The sequence below is a fragment of the Wyeomyia smithii genome, chromosome 2 (genome assembly GCF_029784165.1).
Source record: "Wyeomyia smithii strain HCP4-BCI-WySm-NY-G18 chromosome 2, ASM2978416v1, whole genome shotgun sequence".
Classification (NCBI taxonomy): domain Eukaryota; kingdom Metazoa; phylum Arthropoda; class Insecta; order Diptera; family Culicidae; genus Wyeomyia; species Wyeomyia smithii.
The window spans coordinates 134,490,516-134,512,235 of record NC_073695.1 but is presented as its reverse complement, the minus strand read 5'-3'; the positions used below and the strand labels follow the sequence as shown (position 1 = coordinate 134,512,235).

Sequence of the window (21,720 nt, the reverse complement as noted above, 5' to 3'; positions counted from 1 at the left end):
GAATTGTAAAGTTTGTACCTATTTGAATGGCTTCAAATATTGATTTTGCCTGCAACATGGCGTTCATAAGATCGAACATTGCCTGTTGCAGAAATGAAAGTTTACCTGTTTACCTGAAGTTTGTTTTAATTGGGAAATTGAATTTTGTTTACCTTGCCTTGCCTTAACAATTGCTAAACGGACTGGGCATTCATAAAAATTTGACATTTGGTTGCCGTTACAATTCGCACAGCGAAAATTTTTACTCTCTTTCACAGGACATGTGTCCTTTTTGTGAGAAGAGTCTCCACAAATGAGGCATTTTTGGTCCATGTTACAGAATTTTGAACCATGGCCATAACGTTGGCAAATACGGCATTGGGTGATATGCTTTTCACCTCCGCCAAACTTCCTATAAATTTCTCACTTTACACGCACATTATATAAAGCATGTGCTTTTTCAAAAAAATTTAAGTTGTTGACCTCACTGCGGTTAAAATGAATTAAATAATTAACAAGGGAAATTCCAGTTCTCCGACTGTTTTCGCCTCGTGATTTTTGTTTCATTAGAACTACTTGGGTGGGGGCTATGCCAAGTAATTCTGTTAAAGTAAGTTTGATCTCATCAACGGTTTGATCGTTGGTGAAACTTTTCAATACGACGTTGAACGGCTTGGCGCTCTTAGTGTCATATGTAAAAAATTTATACATCTTTTCAGTTAAATACTGAATAAGACGATTACGACCCTCTATAGAGTCGGCTAATAAGCGGCATTCGCTTCTACGACCAATTTGATAGGTAACTTTAACGTCAGAAACAAATGTTGAAAGTTCCTTTTTGAAAATATTGAATTCAGAAGAAATAGTTACCACAATAGGTGGAACTTTCTCTTTTTTTAAAGATTTTACATTTTGCATAGTTTTATTACTAATAACTTCCATTTCACCAGCTTCTTGCTCAGGCAAAATATCAAAAGGATTGTCACTACAGACACTCGAAGTGTCAGAAAGAGATTCATCTCTTTTCCTCCCCGCAGCGATGCGTGGTTTCTTTTTTCGTACTGCCATTTCAGGTGATACGAAAAAAGTTAAAACAAATGTTAAATTCAAAAGTGGGTAGTCTTGAGAAAGAATGATGGGAAATAACTCTCAGATAGTCTTTAAAAGACACACTGACAAAACACAAACTTTGAAGCTATAGGCAGTCAAGGACCAGTTTTTAAATCGCTGATTTTACGTATTAATTTATTGGTTTACCTTCTTTCATAACAAAATATTAATGAAAAAAATCCCGATTTTATCACATTCTCTATTTTATCACCCCAAACATCATCAAGGGGGTGATATAATCGGGTGATCACTGTACACTGGGGTTGTTTTTATGCGTTTTTCCAAACGGAATATTTTCACAATAATGCGGATTATTTTTACTCGATTCGGAAGATCATTTGTACGCGGTATCAAATAAATTTAGTATAAGTATATCTAATCTAATCTAATCCAATCCAGTGTATATATCTATATATATATATATATATATATATATATATATATATATATATATATATATATATATATATATATATATATATATATATATATATATATATATATATATATATATATATATATATATATATATATATATATATATATATATATATATATATATATATATATATATATATATATATATATATATATATATATATATATATATATATATATATATATATATATATATATATATGAAAATATATATATATATATATATATATATATAGATATATACACTGGATTGGATTAGATTAGATTAGATATACTTATACTAAATTTATTTGATACCGCGTACAAATGATCTTCCGAATCGAGTAAAAATAATCCGCAATATTGTGAAAATATTCCGTTTGGAAAAACGCATAAAAACAACCCCAGTGTACAGTGATCACCCGATTATATCACCCCCTTGATGATGTTTGGGGTGATAAAATAAAGAATGTGATAAAATCGGGATTTTTTTCATTAATATTTTGTTATGAAAGAAGGTAAACCAATAAATTAATACGTAAAATCAGCGATTTAAAAACTGGTCCTTGACTGCCTATAGCTTCAAAGTTTGTGTTTTGTCAGTGTGTCTTTTAAAGACTATCTGAGAGTTATTTCCCATCATTCTTTCTCAAGACTACCTACTTTTGAATTTAACATTTGTTTTAACTTTTTTCGTATCACCTGAAATGGCAGTACGAAAAAAGAAACCACGCATCGCTGCGGGGAGGAAAAGAGATGCATCTCTTTCTGACACTTCGAGTGTCTGTAGTGACAATCCTTTTGATATTTTGCCTGAGCAAGAAGCTGGTGAAATGGAAGTTATTAGTAATGAAACTATGCAAAATGTAAAATCTTTAAAAAAAGAGAAAGTTCCACCTATTGTGGTAACTATTTCTTCTGAATTCAATATTTTCAAAAAGGAACTTTCAACATTTGTTTCTGACGTTAAAGTTACCTATCAAATTAGTCGTAGAAGCGAATGCCGCTTATTAGCCGACTCTATAGAGGGTCGTAATCGTCTTATTCAGTATTTAACTGAAAAGATGTATAAATTTTTTACATATGACACTAAGAGCGCCAAGCCGTTCAACGTCGTATTGAAAAGTTTCACCAACGATCAAACCGTTGATGAGATCAAACTTACTTTAACAGAATTACTTGGCATAGCCCCTACCCAAGTAGTTCTAATGAAACAAAAATCACGAGGCGAAAACAGTCGGAGAACTGGAATTTCCCTTGTTAATTATTTAATTCATTTTAACCGCAGTGAGGTCAACAACTTAAATTTTTTTGAAAAAGCACATGCTTTATATAATGTGCGTGTAAAGTGAGAAATTTATAGGAAGTTTGGCGGAGGTGAAAAGCATATCACCCAATGCCGTATTTTCCAACGTTATGGCCATGGTTCAAAATTCTGTAACATGGACCAAAAATGCCTCATTTGTGGAGACTCTTCTCACAAAAAGGACACATGTCCTGTGAAAGAGAGTAAAAATTTTCGCTGTGCGAATTGTAACGGCAACCATATGTCAAATTTTTATGAATGCCCAGTCCGTTTAGCAATTGTTAAGGCAAGGCAAGGTAAACAAAATTCAATTTCCCAATTAAAACAAACTTCAGGTAAACAGGTAAACTTTCTTTTCTGCAACAGGCAATGTTCGATCTTATGAACGCCATGTTGCAGGCAAAATCAATATTTGAAGCCATTCAAATAGGTACAAACTTTACAATTCAAATTGTTTCTAATTTAAAACTTAGCAATGATTTTAAGTAAAACAATCAAAAATTTAAATTGGAATGCTCGCTCATTGAAGGCCAATGAGAATGAGCTTTTTAACTTTTTAACAGTAAATAATGTGCATATTGCAATTATTACTGAAACATTTTTGAAACCTAACATCAAATTAAAATATGATCCCAATTACGTGGTTCATAGATACGATAGGATTCAGGGTTTCGGCGGTGGAGTTGCAATTGTTATTCATCGCCGAATCAAACATCGTGCTCTTCCCCATCTTGAGATGGGAGTTGCTGAAACTTTGGGAATTGAAGTTCAAACTGAACTTGGGATTATATTTTTGCCGCAGCATATTTACCATTCCAATGCACACGCGAGCACAAAAATTATTTTAAAGGTGATTAACAAAATCTCATCAGAAATCGTTCGAAATTTTTTACAATCGGTGATTTTAACGCTAAACATCGATCATGGCATAATTCTCAAAGTAATTCCAATGGCAAAATTTTATTCAATGATTGTTCTTCAGGATACTATTCTATTTTGTCTCCGAATAGTCCTAGATGTTTTTCTTCTGTAAGAAATCCACCAACAATTGATTTGGTGCTAACAGATCAAAGTCATGTATGTAGTGAATTGATCAAACATGCTGACTTTGATTCTGACCATCTTCCAATAACTTCTTCTTTATCACATGAATCAGTTTTAATCCCTATGTGCTCTGTTTTAATTATTAAATTAAATTAGCACAAGGCTTATTGGGAAAGATATAAAACTCATATTGAGAGTAATTTCAATAATGAGCTGGATTTGCAAAACGAAGTGAATATTGATTCCGCTTAGGAAGCATTGAAATGTGCAATTATTGATGCTAGAAATTATTCTGTTCCAAAGGCTCAAGTGAAATTTTCACATTCGACTAAAGCTACAACCCACACTGAGTCACATCGAAAGTTCTTGCATTTTTTCCTAATTTGTAGCTCCGTGAAATAATTGTGCGATAGAAGCCAAAAATTCTGGATTTCTTAAAAATCATATAACTTAGCCAAACACCAACCGATTTTCACAAAACTACTTTCAGTTGATTCAGAATTGAACATACTTTCATAATTAAAGTATATTTGTGGTATGTTTCTTACAAAAATAGACGGCAAATTTAAAATTAAATTGAAAAATTGAAAAAGTCCAAAAAATTAGATATAAACTCAAATAACTCAACATGTTTTATTGATATTTATAAAAACCTGTATATATTTTGAAAGCTCTATTGGTCTACTTTCTAATTTAAATACTAAAAATCGGTTGATAAATGACTGAGTTAAAAAATATTATATGCGCTGAGGTCCAAAAAACCGTATTTTGACCATAACTTCAGATTTTGGGGGTGTTTGGAAAATTTCTAGTATGAGAGAATGTTATACTCAACAAGACCTACAACCTACAGTAGGTCACTTCAGAAGTTCTAAATCGCTGTAGCACAGTGTAACTGACGAAAGTCTTCAACTTCTAATTCGTTTGAAAAATGTCCGCAGACGTCAATTTCAACGTTCTCGTGACCCAGCTTTTGAAATTATTTATAAAGATTTACAGAAAGAGATCAAACATAGATTTACTCTTCTAAGAAATCAAAATTATGAGACTAAAGTTGAAAAATTGAAACCATATTCAGAACCCTTTTGGAAGATTTCGAAGATTCTTAAAAGCCTTCAAAGCCTATTCCAGTTTCAAAGATGGTGAACGTTTTCTTGTATCCAATGAACAAAAGGCTCAAAGACTTGATCAGCAGTTTGAGAGTGTTCATAATTCAAATTTGAATTTTGTGAGTCCAATTGAAAATGAAGTCACACGTCAATTTGATTTAATTTCTTCCCAGAATGTTTTACCTGCAGAAATAATTGAAACTAACTTGAATGAGATTAAATCAATTATTAAAAATTTCAAAAATATTAAAGCACCTGGTGACGCTGGAATCTTTAACATATTAATCAAACATCTCCCTGAGAGCACAATGGAAATTTTAGTCAAAGTTTTCAATTGCTGCTCCAAAATTACATATTTTTCCATATTAAGGAAAAATGCAAAAATTACTCAAATTTTAAAGCAAGATAAGAATCCAGCTGAGGTTTCAAGTTATCGACCAATCAGTTTGCTTTCTTCAATAAGTAAACTGTTTGAGAGAATGATGTCACACATCAACGAAAATTCAATTTTTGCAGATGAACAGTTTGGATTTCGCCATGGGCATTCCACAACTCATCAGTTGCTCAGAGTTACTAATATGTTACGAGCTAATAAATCAGAAGGTTATTCCACTGGAGCTGCTTTTTAGACATAGAAAAAGCATTCGACAGTGTTTAGCATAAAGGTTTGACTGCGAAATTGCAAACTTTTAATTTTCCTTTCGTCCTAGTCAAAATTTTAAAAAAATATCTTACTGATCGAACTCTGCAGGTTGTCTATCAGAATTCAAAATCTGATAGATTCCCTGTCAGAACAGGTGTGCCTCAAGGTTCAGTCTTGGGTCCAGTCCTGTACCAGATATTCACTTCAGATCTTCCTGATTTGCCTCCAGGATGCACAAAGTCATTGTTCTGCGATGACACAAGCATTTCCGTAAAAGGAAAAAGTCTTCGTGTCATACGCAGTCGATTGTAGAATAGTTTAGATATTTTTTCTTCCTACTTGCAAAAGTGGAAAATCTCTCCCAATGCTTCTAAAACTCAAAAGATAATTTTTCCGCGTAAGACTAGGGCTTCTTTCCTCAAGCAAAACAATAATCACGTTGTCAAGATGAATGGGGTTATTTTAAGTTGGTCTGACAAGGTTTACTACTTGGGACTAATTTACGATAAAAAACTTATTTTCAAAGAGCACATGAGCAAGATCGCGCCAAATGACTTATGATCGAATATCGACCATTTTTGATTTGAATGAAACTTTGCACACGTATTTGGCTTAGCAAACTGAGCATTTTTCACAGATGGAGAGATTTTTTACACCCATGAGTTACATTCTAAAAGGGCTTATGCCTTTTGGCATAGGTTTTATGCGAAGCATTGTAGCCCAGAAACCGTTGGTTGTATAGAAAAACTGTCTAAGAATGAGTTGTAGGGAATTAAAAATGCACCATAAAAAAAATATACACTGTACAAAAAAAATTTTTTGACCAAAAAAAATTGAAAATAAACATTAAATTTCAATTTAAAAAAAAAGAGTTGAATTTTTTTTTTTATTTTTTTAAAGAAACTTGACGTTAATACGCAACTTTTTAAAAAAAGTCCAGGATGGAGAAATGAAAAATATTTTTTTTTATGGTAGATTAATTTTTGTATAAAAATTCTCATTTAAACATTTTTCAAAATATTTGTATTCTGATGATTTTAAAAGATGCAGAGAGTCATTTTGAATCAAAAAGCTCTTGGTAGTAAACATTCTAAAGGCATCGGTTTTCGAATTATTTTGAATTCAAGCTCGAAAAATTATTAAAATTTAGGAAAATACACGTTTTTCTTAATTTGTCCATGGTTCTCCAGCAAAAACCAAAACGATTGGATAAATAACTCAAGCGCTAAACCTTAGCCTACCTACACATTCCTCCTTGTCGAATGTTTTATAAAAAAATATGTTTGTCGTGCAACACTACCTAATTGTTTACTAATAATAACTGTTTGTAAAGTACGCAACCAATAACTACTGGGTTACCTATAATATCTGTTGTCGTATATAAATACGATTGCACTACTCCAGATGTTTTAGTAACAATTTGCATTTTGTGAAGATGAATAAAGTGAAAATGGAATACACCAAACCAAAAGGCTTTAAACCCTTTCCTGATCATCGGTGCTCATCAAGCTTACGCAAATTAAACGAAAACGTTATTGCAAAATTAAAAATATTGAACGGTCAAGCTCATTTTAGCACCATTCAACCCTTCGTTGTTTACTATCCAGAATCTGGAACACTTTAGAATTTCAGCTTCATTATAATATCGGAAGTACTCCATCATTATACTGTTGCGGTTCAGGTGTTCAATGCCAAATTAATGAGTTTTTTGAAAACAACAATAGAGTTGAAAAAAGCGATATTAATGTCTGATATATATATATATATATATATATATATATATATATATATATATATATATATATATATATATATATATATATATATATATATATATATATATATATATATATATATATATATATATATATATATATATATATATATATATATATATATATATATATATATATATATATATATATATATATATATATATATATATATATATATATATATATATATATATATATATATATATATATATATATATATATATATATATATATATATATATATATATATATATATATATATATATATATATATATATATATATATATATATATATATATATATATATATATATATATATATATATATTATATATTATATATATTTTAAAATGAATGAATTTATGACTTACTTTGACATGTTCTCGTGATACAGCCACATCCTTTATGTAAAACATTAAATCTTTACTGTTGAATTTTCCTATTTCGGAATCCGAACGGTTTAAGGTGCAATTAATATCATAAGATTGATTTACCAAACGATAAATAGGCGATGGAGGTGATATCCCTGAAATGAAAATTTTTCACAAATAATGCCGTAAGTATTACAACACACAAAATTGGTCTTATTGCATCATCATTTTTTGAAGGTGATTTAATATATATTTATTTCGTCTAACTTATGTATTTGAATTGAATTTTCCTATTTCGGAATCCGAACGGTTTAAGGTGCAATTAATATCATAAGATTGATTTACCAAACGATAAATAGGCGATGGAGGTGATATCCCTGAAATGAAAATTTTTCACAAATAATGCCGTAAGTATTACAACACACAAAATTGGTCTTATTGCATCATCATTTTTTGAAGGTGATTTAATATATATTTATTTCGTCTAACTTATGTAGACAATACGAAGTGGAAAGTGGAGGATGTACCTGAAGTGGAAAATGAATGATGTATCCGCTGAAGACGAAGGTGGTTTGTTAAGATCGGGCAAGAGGCGCAAATTGGTAACCGAAAGTAACCCAAAGACAGCTCGAATATCGAGCATCTGTAGCAACTCTAACTCATTCGAATATTAGCAGAATCGTAAAACTAAACTAAAAACTGCACAGCCTATAGAGACAACAAAAAAAAACATTAGCACTTAGTTTGATCCGGTTGAATTTGAGGTGAACTGCGTACACTATCCTAAAAACGGCAACGTAGAAATCGTTTGCGGTTTGACTGCGTTTACACAAACGCTGTTAGAAGATTCCAAAAAACTGCATCGAAAACTGTCCAGCTTTTACGCACCATAATGGCGTAACGCGGACGCTATAATTAAAAATTCGTAATATGTTACCTACCCTTTTGACAACTCTGCTTACGTCAGTTTGACTTTTCATGTATTTCGCAAGGAAAACAATAAATCCGGCAACATTAATGTTGCAAAAACTGCAGAAATCACGAATCTGACGTAAGCAGAGAGGTTTACAAATAAGGAACGCGAGTTCACGACCCGACCCAGAAAGCAGCAACGTAACATTGTTTACATTGCTGCCATGGATAAAGTGCACCAACGATGGTGACAACATCGGTGACTTTGAACGACGTCGTTTCTGCTGAGGTACGCAACCACCGCGGGACCGCGATACTGCTGTTCAACTTGTATTTTTTGGCAATAAAATTAGTCTTAGTTAAGCAGTGTTCAAAACAAGTCTTTCCTTCCACACAAAAAAAGAAGCCGTCAAAAGTTAAGGGTTTTTCGGGAAGCCCGTTCATTTGAAATCAATTCTGTTCAAATCGGTTGTGTGGTTTGTGAGATAATGATGTTTTATGATTTTCACATTTTGTTACATAACCTCTAAACTAAGAATCCGATTACAATGAAATTTAATAGGGTCCTATGGGACAACAAGACCTTTCATTTGCAATTAATGCCATGAAAATCTGTCCAGCCATCTCTGAGAAAAGTGAGTGAGAATAAAAATCTGCACATACACACACACACACACACATACATACAGAAAATGCTCAGCTCGTCGAGCTGAGTCGAGTGATATATGCCATTCGGCCCTTTGGAGCACTTTTATACTTTCGGTTTTGCAAGTGATTGCTATACCTTTCTAGGAGAAAGGCAAAACCTCACCAGGTATCTCGTTCGTATAGACTGTTCCGAAAATTATAAATACATCTTCTTTCCTGAAAATACAGGATTTTTCGGGTCATTTTATTCTGAAATATAGATAATAAGTGTTTTCTTTCCAGTTTCAATTCAAGTTGGGATTATTTTTCGTAGGATACGCGAGTTCTCTAACTTTTCTCTTAACACTACTCATAAGCTTTTGCACAGTGTATTCTCCGACCATATTTACCACTTTAAGCCAATCTTTTTCAAATTTTTCAACATTGTCCGCTGGTTTGACATATTAACTCAGCTTTGCCTTGGTCAAAGCCCAAAAAGATTCAATAGGGCGAATTTCAGGGCAGTTTGGAGGATTCATCTCCTTTGGGACACATGTGACATTATTTGTTTTATACCACCCTAGTGCATCCTTAGAGTAATGGCAGGAAGCAAGATCGGGCCAAAAGATTGGAGGATTGTTATGCTGCTTAACCATGGGTAACAACCTTTTCTGCAAACACTCTTTCACGTGAATTTTACCATTCATTGTGTCATTCGTAATAAATGGACGAGATATTTTCCCACATTCACAAATGGCCTGCCAAACCATTACCTTCTTGCCGAATTTTTCGGTATAAATGGCTTTCACTGGTCCAGAGACATCCTTTCCCTTCGGTGATGTATAAAATTGCGGTCCTGACAGAGTCTTATAGTCCAGTTTTATGTAGGTTTCGTCATCCATGATAACACACCCCATTTTTCTGGTCAGAAGTTTGTCATAAAGCTTCCGAGCTCTCGGTTTCACAGATTCAGCTTGTTTTGGATTTCGTTTTGGCTGCTTCTGCTTCCGACGGGTCTGCAGACCCATTCTTCCCTTGGCACGCATAACGTTACTCGCCGAGGATCCAAGCTTTCTCGCCACATCTCGTACTGATACTGAAGGATGCCGCTTGTAGTATTCCTTAACCTTTTTGTCCATTGTGGGATCAACAGGCCCGGGTTTTCTACCATGTCTTGGGGCATCAGTAAATGTGCACTCTTCACAATACTTCCGCAATGCGGTTTGAACTGCTCCGACACTTATAGAAAGACCAGTCACGGTGCCCCATTTGTGCACAATTTGCTTTCTTTGCTCGGGAGCAAGGCCACGCATTTTCAAAATTTCGCACTAAATGTTAGAAAAAATGACAGCATCTGTTTCTTTTGGATGTAAACAACAGGACGCAGCCAACGTTTGGTTGAGTACTACACGTTATTTGAAATGACGGTTGATCGTAAGTGTATTTATAATTATCGGAACGGTCTATACACCGAAGAAACCATCTGCGAGGGCCTAGAAAGCATCAAAAGCGGTGAAAGAACGAATTACGGTGCTTCTAGGCATTACGGGATACCTGAGTCAACGATCCGTTTTCGTCTGAGTGGAAAATGTAGGATTCATTTTTCAATTTTTCTTTTAAACTCAAAGCGAATAATTATCACGGCTTATGCTATCATCTCTCAGCTGGTCTTGAGGTACGATGCTGGCCTAGCGAGCCTTTTGTCGTAGATTCGATTCTCGGCTCGTGAGAAGACTGTTAGTGTCAATAGAATCGTACCGCTAGCCTGTGTATAAAAACAAAAGGTCAAGTTCCAAGTCGGAATGTAGCACCAAGGCTTCGATTGTTTTATGCTAGACGTTTAACCACAGTGAAAAAAAAGAGGTCTAGGATGCTATCTTAGAGCATCAAAAAAACTAAATCGCGACTACCACCATTACTGGTACATTTTCCACTATTATAGGAACATTGCCTCCATCACTGCTACATAAGATTGGTTCACAATTATTCATTTTTCATACCTATTTTGTTTATAACATATACAAACTGTTATTGTACATGACAATTTATGATATTTCCAATTACACCAAAGTAACATGTGTTGGATATTTACGATATGAATATAGATACGTCCCTCTCGATGTACTTGGACGTCTCCCGTTTGGATAGTTCCAAAAAAGACGGATGCGTCAAGAGTGAAAAAATTTCGTATGGTCATTGATTATAGAAAAATCAATGAGAAAACTATTTCGGACCGCTATCCTAAACCGGAAATTAATTACGTTTTGGACCAATTGAAAGGTCAAACATTTTTCACAACCCTTGATTTAGCATCTGGTTTCCACCAGATCAGAATGAAGGAAAGCGATATTAAAAAGACAGCGTTTTCCATCAACAATGGCAAGTATGAATTCACAAGAATGCCATTTGGATTGAAAAATGCTCCGGCTATTTTTCAAAGAGCAATTGATGACGTACTTCGTCAGTATATTGGAAAAATCTGCTAGGTTTACATTGATGACGTAATCGTTTTCGAAAAGACCTTCGAGGAAGCTTTAAAAAATTTGGAAACCATAATTAAAGCATTGAATGATGCAAATCTCAAAATTCAATTGGACAAATCTTAGTTTCTGCATAGAGAAACTGAATTTTTGGGCTATGTGATTGGTTCGGAAGGCATAAAACCAAATCCTGAGAAAATTGCAGTGATTCAGAAATATCCATCTCCTAATACTATTAAAGAATTGAGATCTTTCCTCGGAATGATTAGTTATTATAGAAGATTCGTCAAAAATTTCGCAAAAATTGCTAAACCTCTCACGAACCTTTTTATGGGGAAGAAGAACAATAAAACCGAAACAAACTGCTTTGAGAAAATGAAATCGTTACTGTCATCAACTAATGTATTAGCATATCCTGAGCATACAAAACCATATATATTGACGACGGATCAGATGCCTCAGACTTCGCGATAGGTGCTGTGCCTTCACAAGGTGAGATAGGAAGGGACAGACCAATTCACTTCGCATCTCGATCATGTTTATTATATTAACGGAAGCACTCCTGAACGCATTTAGACATCAGATTATCATAAAGAAGGGTCCAGACAAAATAAATACTACACACCCTTTTCCTAACTATACGAGAATCACGATTTATCTGAACGAAATTAATGAAAACTCTCTTTTTCAGGTCCTAAAGGAACATGTTAAAGCGTCTGGGTTAAACGGATTATTAACTGAAGAAACCATCATGGGTTTTGTTTTTAAATAGTTTATTTGACACGGCACGATACAATTTATGTTTAACTGAGCCAAGTACATTTTTTTTAAATTCTAAATTAGCAGGGAAAAGAGGGAGGCCTTTTCTTTATTCTCGCGGCCGACTACGAGCTAGTGGGGATTTAAGGTGAGAGGAGGGGAGTTGCAATTTTGATTTCAACTATATTGAGTTATACGATTTATTTATTTGTACATGGCTAAGCAGTGATGTTCTATTTGAGCAGTTTGGACTGAGGTGTCTGCGTGAACATGAAGATGCCGAGTCTTCGTTTGGGTGTCTCCAGCTTAGTGTATCATCTTCTTTCAGCGTGTAGCGGGAATGGTAATCTAACAAATAGATAGAAGAGTTTCATATTTTAATACCAGCGTGTTTTATGAACACGTATAGCTGTGTCATGTACTGGAGATCACCGCTTCCCAGAATGTCTCTAACGGGTACGTTCGGTTGTTTTCCTCGGGCCCGAAGGGAATCTATAAGCTCAGACCTAACACCACAGTATTCGGTACACGACCAAACAACATGCTCGATGTCATGGTAGCCATCGCCACAAACGCAGTGATTACTGTCTACAAGCCCTATACGAAAGAGATGCGTGTTTAACGTATAGTGATTGGACATAAGTCTGGACATCACGCGAATGAAGTCCCGACCTACATCCAACCCCTTGAACCATGCTTTCGTCGATACCTTAGGAAAAATGGAATGTAGCCACCGTCCCAGTTCATCTGAGTTCCATGATGATTGCCAACTGTTGAGTGTTCTCTGACGCAAAATGCTATAAAATTCATCGTAAGCAATTGGTCTTTCATAAATATCGCCGTCAATAGCACCCACCTTAGCTAAAGAGTCAGCCTTTTCATTACCCGGAATCGAGCAATGAGAAGGGACCCACGCTAAGGTAACCCGGTAATTTTTATCTGTTAAAGCACTTAAAAACCGCCGTATTTTCCCCAGGAAATACGGGGTGTGCTTCACAGGCTTCATTGATCGCAGAGCCTCAATGGCACTGAGACTATCTGTGAAGATGAAGTAGTGGTCTATGGGTAGGGTTTCGATGATTCCAAGAGAGTACTGAATAGCAGCAAGTTCTGCGACGTACACGGAAGCAGGAGCATCGAGTTTGTAGGAGGCGGTAAAATTTTCGTGGAAAACACCGAAGCCAGTGGACTCATCTAGATTAGATCCGTCAGTGTAAAAGCTTTTATCATAACTAACATGTTTAAACTTATTGGAAAAAATCTTAGGGATCTCTTGGGGTCGCAATTGATCCGGGATACCAGAAATGTCTTGTTTCATGGTGGTGTCGAAGAATATAGCATTATTAGAAGTAGCTAAAAGTGCGACATTGGAGGAATCGTATGAAGAAGGATTAATATCTTGAGCCATATAGTCAAAATATAAAGTCATAAATCTGGATTGAGATTGAAGGTCGACCAACCTCTCGAAATTTTCAATTACTAATGGGTTCATAACTGTGCATCGAATTAGCAACCGGTAAGAGAGATTCCAAAAACGATGTTTCAACGGAAGAATACCCGCTAGCACTTCAAGACTCATCGTATGGGTCGACTGCATGCAACCCAAGGCAATACGCAAACAACGATATTGTATTCTCTCTAATTTTATAATGTGCGTGTTCGCGGCGGAGCGAAAGCAGAAACAGCCGTACTCAAGAACTGACAATATCGTTGTTTGGTATAACCTTAGAAGGTCTCCTGGGTGAGCACCCCACCAAGTTCCGGTAATCGTACGAAGAAAATTAATCCTCTGTTGGCATTTTTGTGTCAGATACCTAATATGACAAGCCCAGGTGCATTTGGAGTCGAACCAGACCCCGAGATATTTAGCGACTAAAACCTGAGAGATCGTTTTACCCGTTAGTAGGAGCTGCAGCTGAGCTGGGTTATGCTTCCTAGAAAAAACGACCAGCTCAGTTTTCTCCGGAGAGAATTCGATACCCAGCTTAAGAGCCCATTCAGACAAATTGTCTAAGGTATCTTGCAATGGTCCTTGCAGGTCGCTAGCCTTGCCACCAGTAATGGATACAACGCTATCGTCTGCAAGTTGCCTTAGCGTGCATGAATTTGCAAGACATTCATCGATGTCATTGACGTAAAAATTATATAAGAGAGGACTTAAACATGAGCCCTGGGGGAGGCCCATGTAACTAATTCGGGAAGTTGTCGAATCGCCATGTGAGAAATACATATGCTTTTCTGACAACAAATTGAGCAAAAAGTTATTCAAATATGGTGAAAGTCCCTGCGAATGAAGTTTCGCGCTTAAAACTTCTACAGAGACAGAGTCAAAAGCCCCCTTAATATCCATGAACGCAGAAGCCATTTGCTCTTTTCGAGCAAAGGCTAGTTGAATTTCAGTAGAAAGCAACGCTAGGCAATCGTTCGTCCCTTTGCCCCGGCGAAAGCCAAATTGAGTATCTGAAAGTAACCCGTTTGTTCCGACCCATTTGTCTAACCGTAAGAGGATCATTTTCTCCATTAATTTCCGGAGGCAAGAGAGCATCGCAATCGGCCTATATGAATTGTGATCAGAGGCAGGTTTCCCGGGTTTCCGAATAGCAATGACTTTTACCTCCCTCCAGTCATGCGGAACAATATTTAGCTCAAGAAACTTGTTGAATAAATTCAACAAGCGTCTTTTTGCAGAGTCGGGTAGGTTCTTCAACAGGTTGAATTTTATTCTATCTAACCCTGGAGCCTTATTGTTGCACGACAGGAGAGCCATTGAAAATTCCAACATCGAAAATGGAGGCTCTTCCGTAGTTACTAATAACGCGTCGCGAAAGGTTTTCTGTTCCGGTACAGAGTCTGGACAGACCTTTTTGGCAAAATCGAGTATCCAGCGATCTGAATACTCCTCGCTTTCATTCGAAACGTCACGGTTCCGCATGCGCCTGGCGGTATCCCAAAGAGTGCTCATCGCTGTTTCCCTGGACAACGCGTTTACGAACCGCCGCCAGTACCCGCGTTTTTTCGCCTTTACTAAGCTCTTCATCTGCCTGCCCAGTGCCTCGTACTTTCGAAGCAGGTTGACAGTACCGTACTCCCGGTAGTCCTTATACGCCGCGGACCTTCGCGCGTACAGCTCAGAGCACTCTTTGTCCCACCATTTGTTGGGAGGGCGCTGTCTAATCGTTACCCCGGGTATCGGTTTCGTCTGAGCTTGAGTCGCGGCGTCGATTATCAAGCCAGCTAAGAACGCGTATTCTTCCTCCGGAGGAAGTTCCTCGTGAGTCTCGATAGATTGCGCTATAATAGACTCATAACACTTCCAATCAATATTACGTGTAAGGTCGTAGGAAATATTGATTGGGTTCGGGGGAGTTGAACCATTAGCAATTGATATAACGATTGGAAGATGATCACTACCGTGGGGATCGTTGATTACTTTCCACCGGCAATCTAGCGCTAGTGATGTCGAGCAGAGGGATAGGTCAAGCACGCTTTCACGTGCTGGAGGATTAGGTACACGTGTCGCTTCCCCAGTATTCAAAACTGTCATATTGAAGTCGTCGATCAAGTTACAGATTAAAGAAGATCGGTTGTCGTCGTACAGCGACCCCCATAGCGAACAGTGAGAATTAAAATCTCCCAATATCAAAAAAGGCGCGGGAAGCAACTCTGCTATATCAGTGAGATGTTTCTGTTCAATCCGCGCGGATGGAGGCATATATAACGAAACAAGGCATAGGTCTTTTCCATCCATATTCGTTTGAATGGCAACGACTTCAATATTCGAGATCGAGGGGAGGTCGATTCGGAAGAAGGAATAGCACTTTTTAATCCCTAAAAGTACCCCTCCACCGTGTGAGTCTCGATCTCGACGAATAATGTTAAAATCGTGGAAATTGAGTTGATCGTTTGAATTGAGAAAGGTTTCACAGAGCGCAAATGCGTCACAATTGTATGTATTTATTAAATGAGAAAATAGATCGAATTTGGGGATGATACTTCTGCAATTCCACTGTAATACAGTGATAAAATTCCTAACCTCTTTCGCCGTATTAGTCATCGAAAGATATGATAGCTGAAATGAGGGGCCAAGTTGCTGCTAGTTGCATCAAAAAGGTTTTCACTGTAGGAAGAAGGGCAAAAAGAATATTTTGTAGGGGATCTGGTATGTTGAATGTTTTAAATATCCAGTCCACAATATCAGAAAATTTTATGAACCCTGTTTCTATTTTATCTTCTGATCGAGAAATGGGTGCCCGAGGGGTTTTTGGTGCCCCAGGAAGCGGTGGGTACTCCTGGTTTGATTTAAAATTAAAACCGGGAGGTACTTGCTTCGGTTTTTCTTCACCGCTTCCTTTTTGTGTTGGCTTATTGGTCATTCCGCTAGGGGTTATCTTGCGACCTTTGCGAGAAAGATTAGGAGAGTTGATCATTCTCCTCTTCCTAGATCCTTCTGGCATGGCATAAGAACACCCTTCGACGGGATCGTCAGATGTACCCTCATCGGTTGGCAAAAAGGAAAAGATGTTTCCTGTCGAGGGTGGCTCAGCACTCTTCAGCATTTCTGCGAAAGAGCGCTTTGATCGTTCCTTGAGGGAACGCTTTATTTTTTCCTCGCGCTGTTTGTACGCGGGACACGCCGAAAGGTCATGCCGAGTTCCCTCGCAGTAAAGACACTTTTCAGTATCCTCACTGCAAGCGGTCTCAGCATGATTGCCTCCGCACTTGCTGCAGCGTGCCTTGTTGCAGCAGTAGGTGGCTGTATGACCTAACTGCTTGTAGTTTTGGCAATGCATGACCCGCGGTACGAACAGGCGTACAGGCAGACGAACCCTGTCCAAAGAGATGTAGTTCGGCAGTGCGGATCCGGCGAATGTTACACGGAAGGAATCCGAAGGGAAGAATTTCTTCTTCCCTTCTTCGATGGATACTGAATGCAATTGCTTGACATCCAGTATCTTTACATCTTGAATCAGGGGGTTTTTGAAGCAGCCAACCCCGTGACGCAAAATGTCATCGACCGTGAGGCTTCCTTCGGTAACCACACCGTCGATCTCCACGTCCTTGGCAGGGATGTACACGCGGTACTCTCTCGTGAAGAGCTCGTAGCTAGCAATTGCGTTTGCTTGCTTCAAGCTACTCACAACAACTCGCAGTTTGTTCGGTCTAACCTTTGTAATTTCGGTTACGTCCGAAAACTGTTTTGCCAGGTCCTTGCCGATTTGAATTATATTTAGAGGCTTCTTTATGGGCCTGAAGTAAACTACGAACGGACCTTTCGAAGCATCTGGGTAAGCTTTCACCCGTGTTGCCGGTACCCTTGGTACGGGGCTAGGTAGCGGGGAAGGTAGAGGGGAATTGATGGGGGAGATCTCAATCTCTTCCCCAGTTGTTTCCACATCCAGGAATAGTTGCACCTGCATGTCGTCCATTTTGCGGGAGCGTTACGCTCTACCGCACACAAACGATAAATATTCGAATGTGGAGGGGGGGGGGGTCAAATAGTTGCTATTAAATTTTAAAAACAATTTTTCAAACTACAATGGATCAAAATTAAAAAAAAGGCAGTAATACTAATACTAATAACAATAGTAATAATAATAATAATAATAATAATAATAATAATAATAGTAATAATAATAATAATAATAATAATAGTAATAATAATTATAATAATAACAATAATAATACTATTAATAATAATGATAAAAATTCTAAAGTGAATACTTCACCGAACGTCTAAGTCACGACCTCACGGCTGATAGTAGGATTAATCGAGCGTCTCCGCAGAACAAACAATGACGATCCAGCTTCGTGTTGTGACACAGTGGCCGTATCCTACACGCGACCTTGTAGATGCCACTTGTAGTTGACTTTCACTCGCTCAATCGTATGGTGGTCCGTGCTGCTAGCGGGGTAACAGCGGTGCGGGAGAATTATTCTTGCTGATATATCAGCTGCGTATCGGATCACTGGCGGGGTAGCCTGCCCCTACCAGTGTGCAGAAGATGTTTCTGCCGATAAACTACCGGCTATTGTTATCGCGCAGCACAAGAAATAATCGACAAAAAAACACCCGTACGATAACTCGTGTATTGTTATTTTGCAAACTCAAACGGAGATGAACAATTTGCGTCTAATCGAGACGAAAGCAAAACAACGAATGAGCAAACCATCATGGGTAAAATACAAAATGTGTACAAAAAACACTTTGGTCGACAAAAGATGTTGAAGATCCGTTTCACTCAGAAAATGCTTATCGATGTGCCAGAAGAGCACACACAATGGGAAATTATAAAAAAGGAACACTATCGAGCACATCGTGGCTTAGAGGAAAATAAAGCACAAATCCTCAGGAAATTTTATTTTCCTCAGTTGAGTAGCAAACTCCGTGACTTCACGAAGAACTGTCAACTGTGCCACGAGAACAAATATGATAGAAATCCAATCCACCATCCCCTTCAAAAGACACCCACTCTAAATGCACCATTCCAGATTGCCCATATCGACATAATGTTCCTAGAAAAATTAATATTTCTTACGTGTATCGATAAATTCTCCAAATTTGCCGTACCTAGATATAAAAGAATTAAAATTCAAAACGTTCACAAAAGCATATACACAAACCTACAATTTTTGAACGATAAATTAGATCAAATTATACAAACAATAGTAATGGCAAAAGTAGGGATACTTAACAAGAAAGTTTTGAGTCAGACAGAAATAGATTTGCTAGTTAAAGATTTAAGCAAGGAAAATTTAACAGTTTGGAACACCGCCGAAGCACTCACCTACGTCACGACGTCCATAGTTACAAACGAGTATGATATAGCCCTTCTACTCAAATTGCCGGAATTGGATCCGAAAATCTTCAGGAAAATCTTCATTTTACCAACATGGTTCGGTCGTCAACAAATCCATGTTCTCAACAGCAATTATATTACCCATAAAGATCAATACTTCATCGTTAATAACCTACAACCCAGAATTTTTGACGCCAAGGACATTGCATTAGACTCCACAGCATGTGTACCAAATCTACTTGATGGGAAACCAGCGAAATGTGATTACCTAGCCAATCCAGTTGAAGAGGTCGTTTCCATCGACGGCCAGCATCTTATCACATATGTGCTAGGGAGTTTTACCCTGCACACTAACTGCGGCCTATCGGACAGGAACCTATCTGGGACATACCTGATTTCGTTCAATAACTGTGAGGTAACCATTAACAATCAAACGTTCTCTAATTATAAGCAGAATGGAACAGGTGAACCAATTCATCTGCCGTTTTATGGTATTCTATCGAGAAACAACGTACCGTTATCAACCTGAGCCTACATCATCTACATAATCTGCAACTTGAGGCGAGAAAAGAAATGGCGGAAATTCGTTTGAACAATACAAGTATTCAATGGCCACATTGGACGATTTTCGGAGGATTATCGACCTCATCGATTGTTATAAGTATTTTTCTCTTTTTGTCTTTTTTTCGCCATAGAAGAACAGGAGGACTAGTTAACGACCCGACCCAGAAAGCAGCAACGTAACATTGTTTACATTGCTGCCATGGATAAAGTGCACCGACGTTGGTGACAACATCGGTGACATCGAACGACGTCGTTTCTGCTGAGGTACGTAACCACCGCGGGACCGCGATACTGCTGTTCAACTTGTATTTTTTGACAATAAAATTAGTCTTAATTAAGCAGTGTTCAAAACAAGTATTTCCTTCCACACAAAAAAAGAACTCCGTTCTTTAACTCGCGCATTATAGCACCCGCCATTATGGTGCGTGAAAAGCTGGATACGGCTGAAATTCTCAAGCCACTTTTGCCTAGAATAAAAATCGTGGGAATTTCCAAATATATTATGAAGGACGAGTTGATCGATAAAATTAAACTGCAGATTATTTCTTGATGAACTTGGTAACTTGCCTCCGACACATTTTAGAACTAGCTATTACGAGCAAGTTTGTAAAGCATTGGAAAATTCTATCTCTTAACCTAACAAATGTATAAGGTATTAAAGTAAAGCACCCCCTTAAAATGTGTTTTTGCGTGATAACGCTCTGATCTTAATTTTGCCAATGTTCAAGTGTTCTACAAACTTCAAACTAAGATTAATTGTCTCATGTTTTTAGAAGAAAGTGTATCGATATTTCTTAATTTGCAGGAGTTATGTCTGTTTTTGCACTTTTATGACACAATTTTCAAGAGAACAAATCGTGCGGAAAGACAAATGTTGGCAGCTATTTTCAGTTTTATTTATTTGGATACATATTCTCTCCAATTGTGTATATATATCGTACTGGAATCGAAGGGGATGTTGCAACTTTTTTGGATTTTGATAGTTTTTTAATCAACTTTTATTTTAAATCAGACGACCAGTGCCCGTAAATGAGTAAGCCATGGACGTTTGGTGATTTAATAGGTGCTCGGCAATTTTAGCGAAGTGTTGAAATGTGTAACTTTGTACAATCTTAAAAAAAATTATAACATTTCCATTTCGCACTAGCGAATCTGACTTAAACCAAACGTCGAACAACCCAAATTTTTTTAAGTTACACATTTCAACACTGCTAAATTTACGATGGAAAACCAGAAAAAATTAACAACACAATTTTTTCACTACAGGCGTGCAAAGTCCTTTTTAACGACTAAAATAAAGCGGTAGCACTACAAACAATCCATTTCCGTATGGAAGGAAAAGCACGCGCTGCTATACCAGACAGTATTGACACTATCATTACTAGATTAAAAGAAAAATGTCAAAATGATCGACCATAATACGCTGATTGCGAAACTAAATGCTACCATACAAAGCGATAGTTTTGTCTCTCGTATGAGTTCTCCAAAAATCCATTAACGCCCCCGTACAGTCCCACTCCCTTCCGCTTACTTTAAAACTTAACGGCAAGAACACGTTTGGACCCCCGATTCTGAATCAGCAACTAGACCCCGCACGATACCAGAAACTAGAGGCCCGAGGAATCTTATTTCCCGAATTGCACCAATTGCAAGCAGTTAGGCCACACAGCCGCCTACTGCTGCAATAAGTCACGATGTAGCAAGTGTGAGGGGACTCATGCGGAAGATTCTTGCATTGTAAATGCTAAAAAGTGTATTCATTGCGGGGAAATTAGCATGAGCTCTTCACATGCCGGGTGTACATGCAGCGCAGAGATCGAATCAAAC

The 21,720-nt window shown here is 37.1% G+C and overlaps 1 protein-coding gene across 6 annotated transcripts in view; it reads right to left on the bottom strand.

Moving 5' to 3' along the window:
• Positions 1-7,907, bottom strand: part of LOC129724178 (cytokine receptor-like) — a 493,346-nt gene extending 485,439 nt beyond the window's left edge. For all 6 annotated transcript variants that reach the window (XM_055678854.1, XM_055678856.1, XM_055678860.1 and 3 more), the window contains exon 1: positions 7,755-7,907. In XM_055678854.1, the coding sequence (XP_055534829.1) occupies positions 7,755-7,799 (45 nt within the window). In that variant the 5' untranslated portion in view covers positions 7,800-7,907. The remainder of the gene's footprint in view (positions 1-7,754) is intronic.
• Between the last annotated feature and the right edge of the window lie 13,813 nt (positions 7,908-21,720).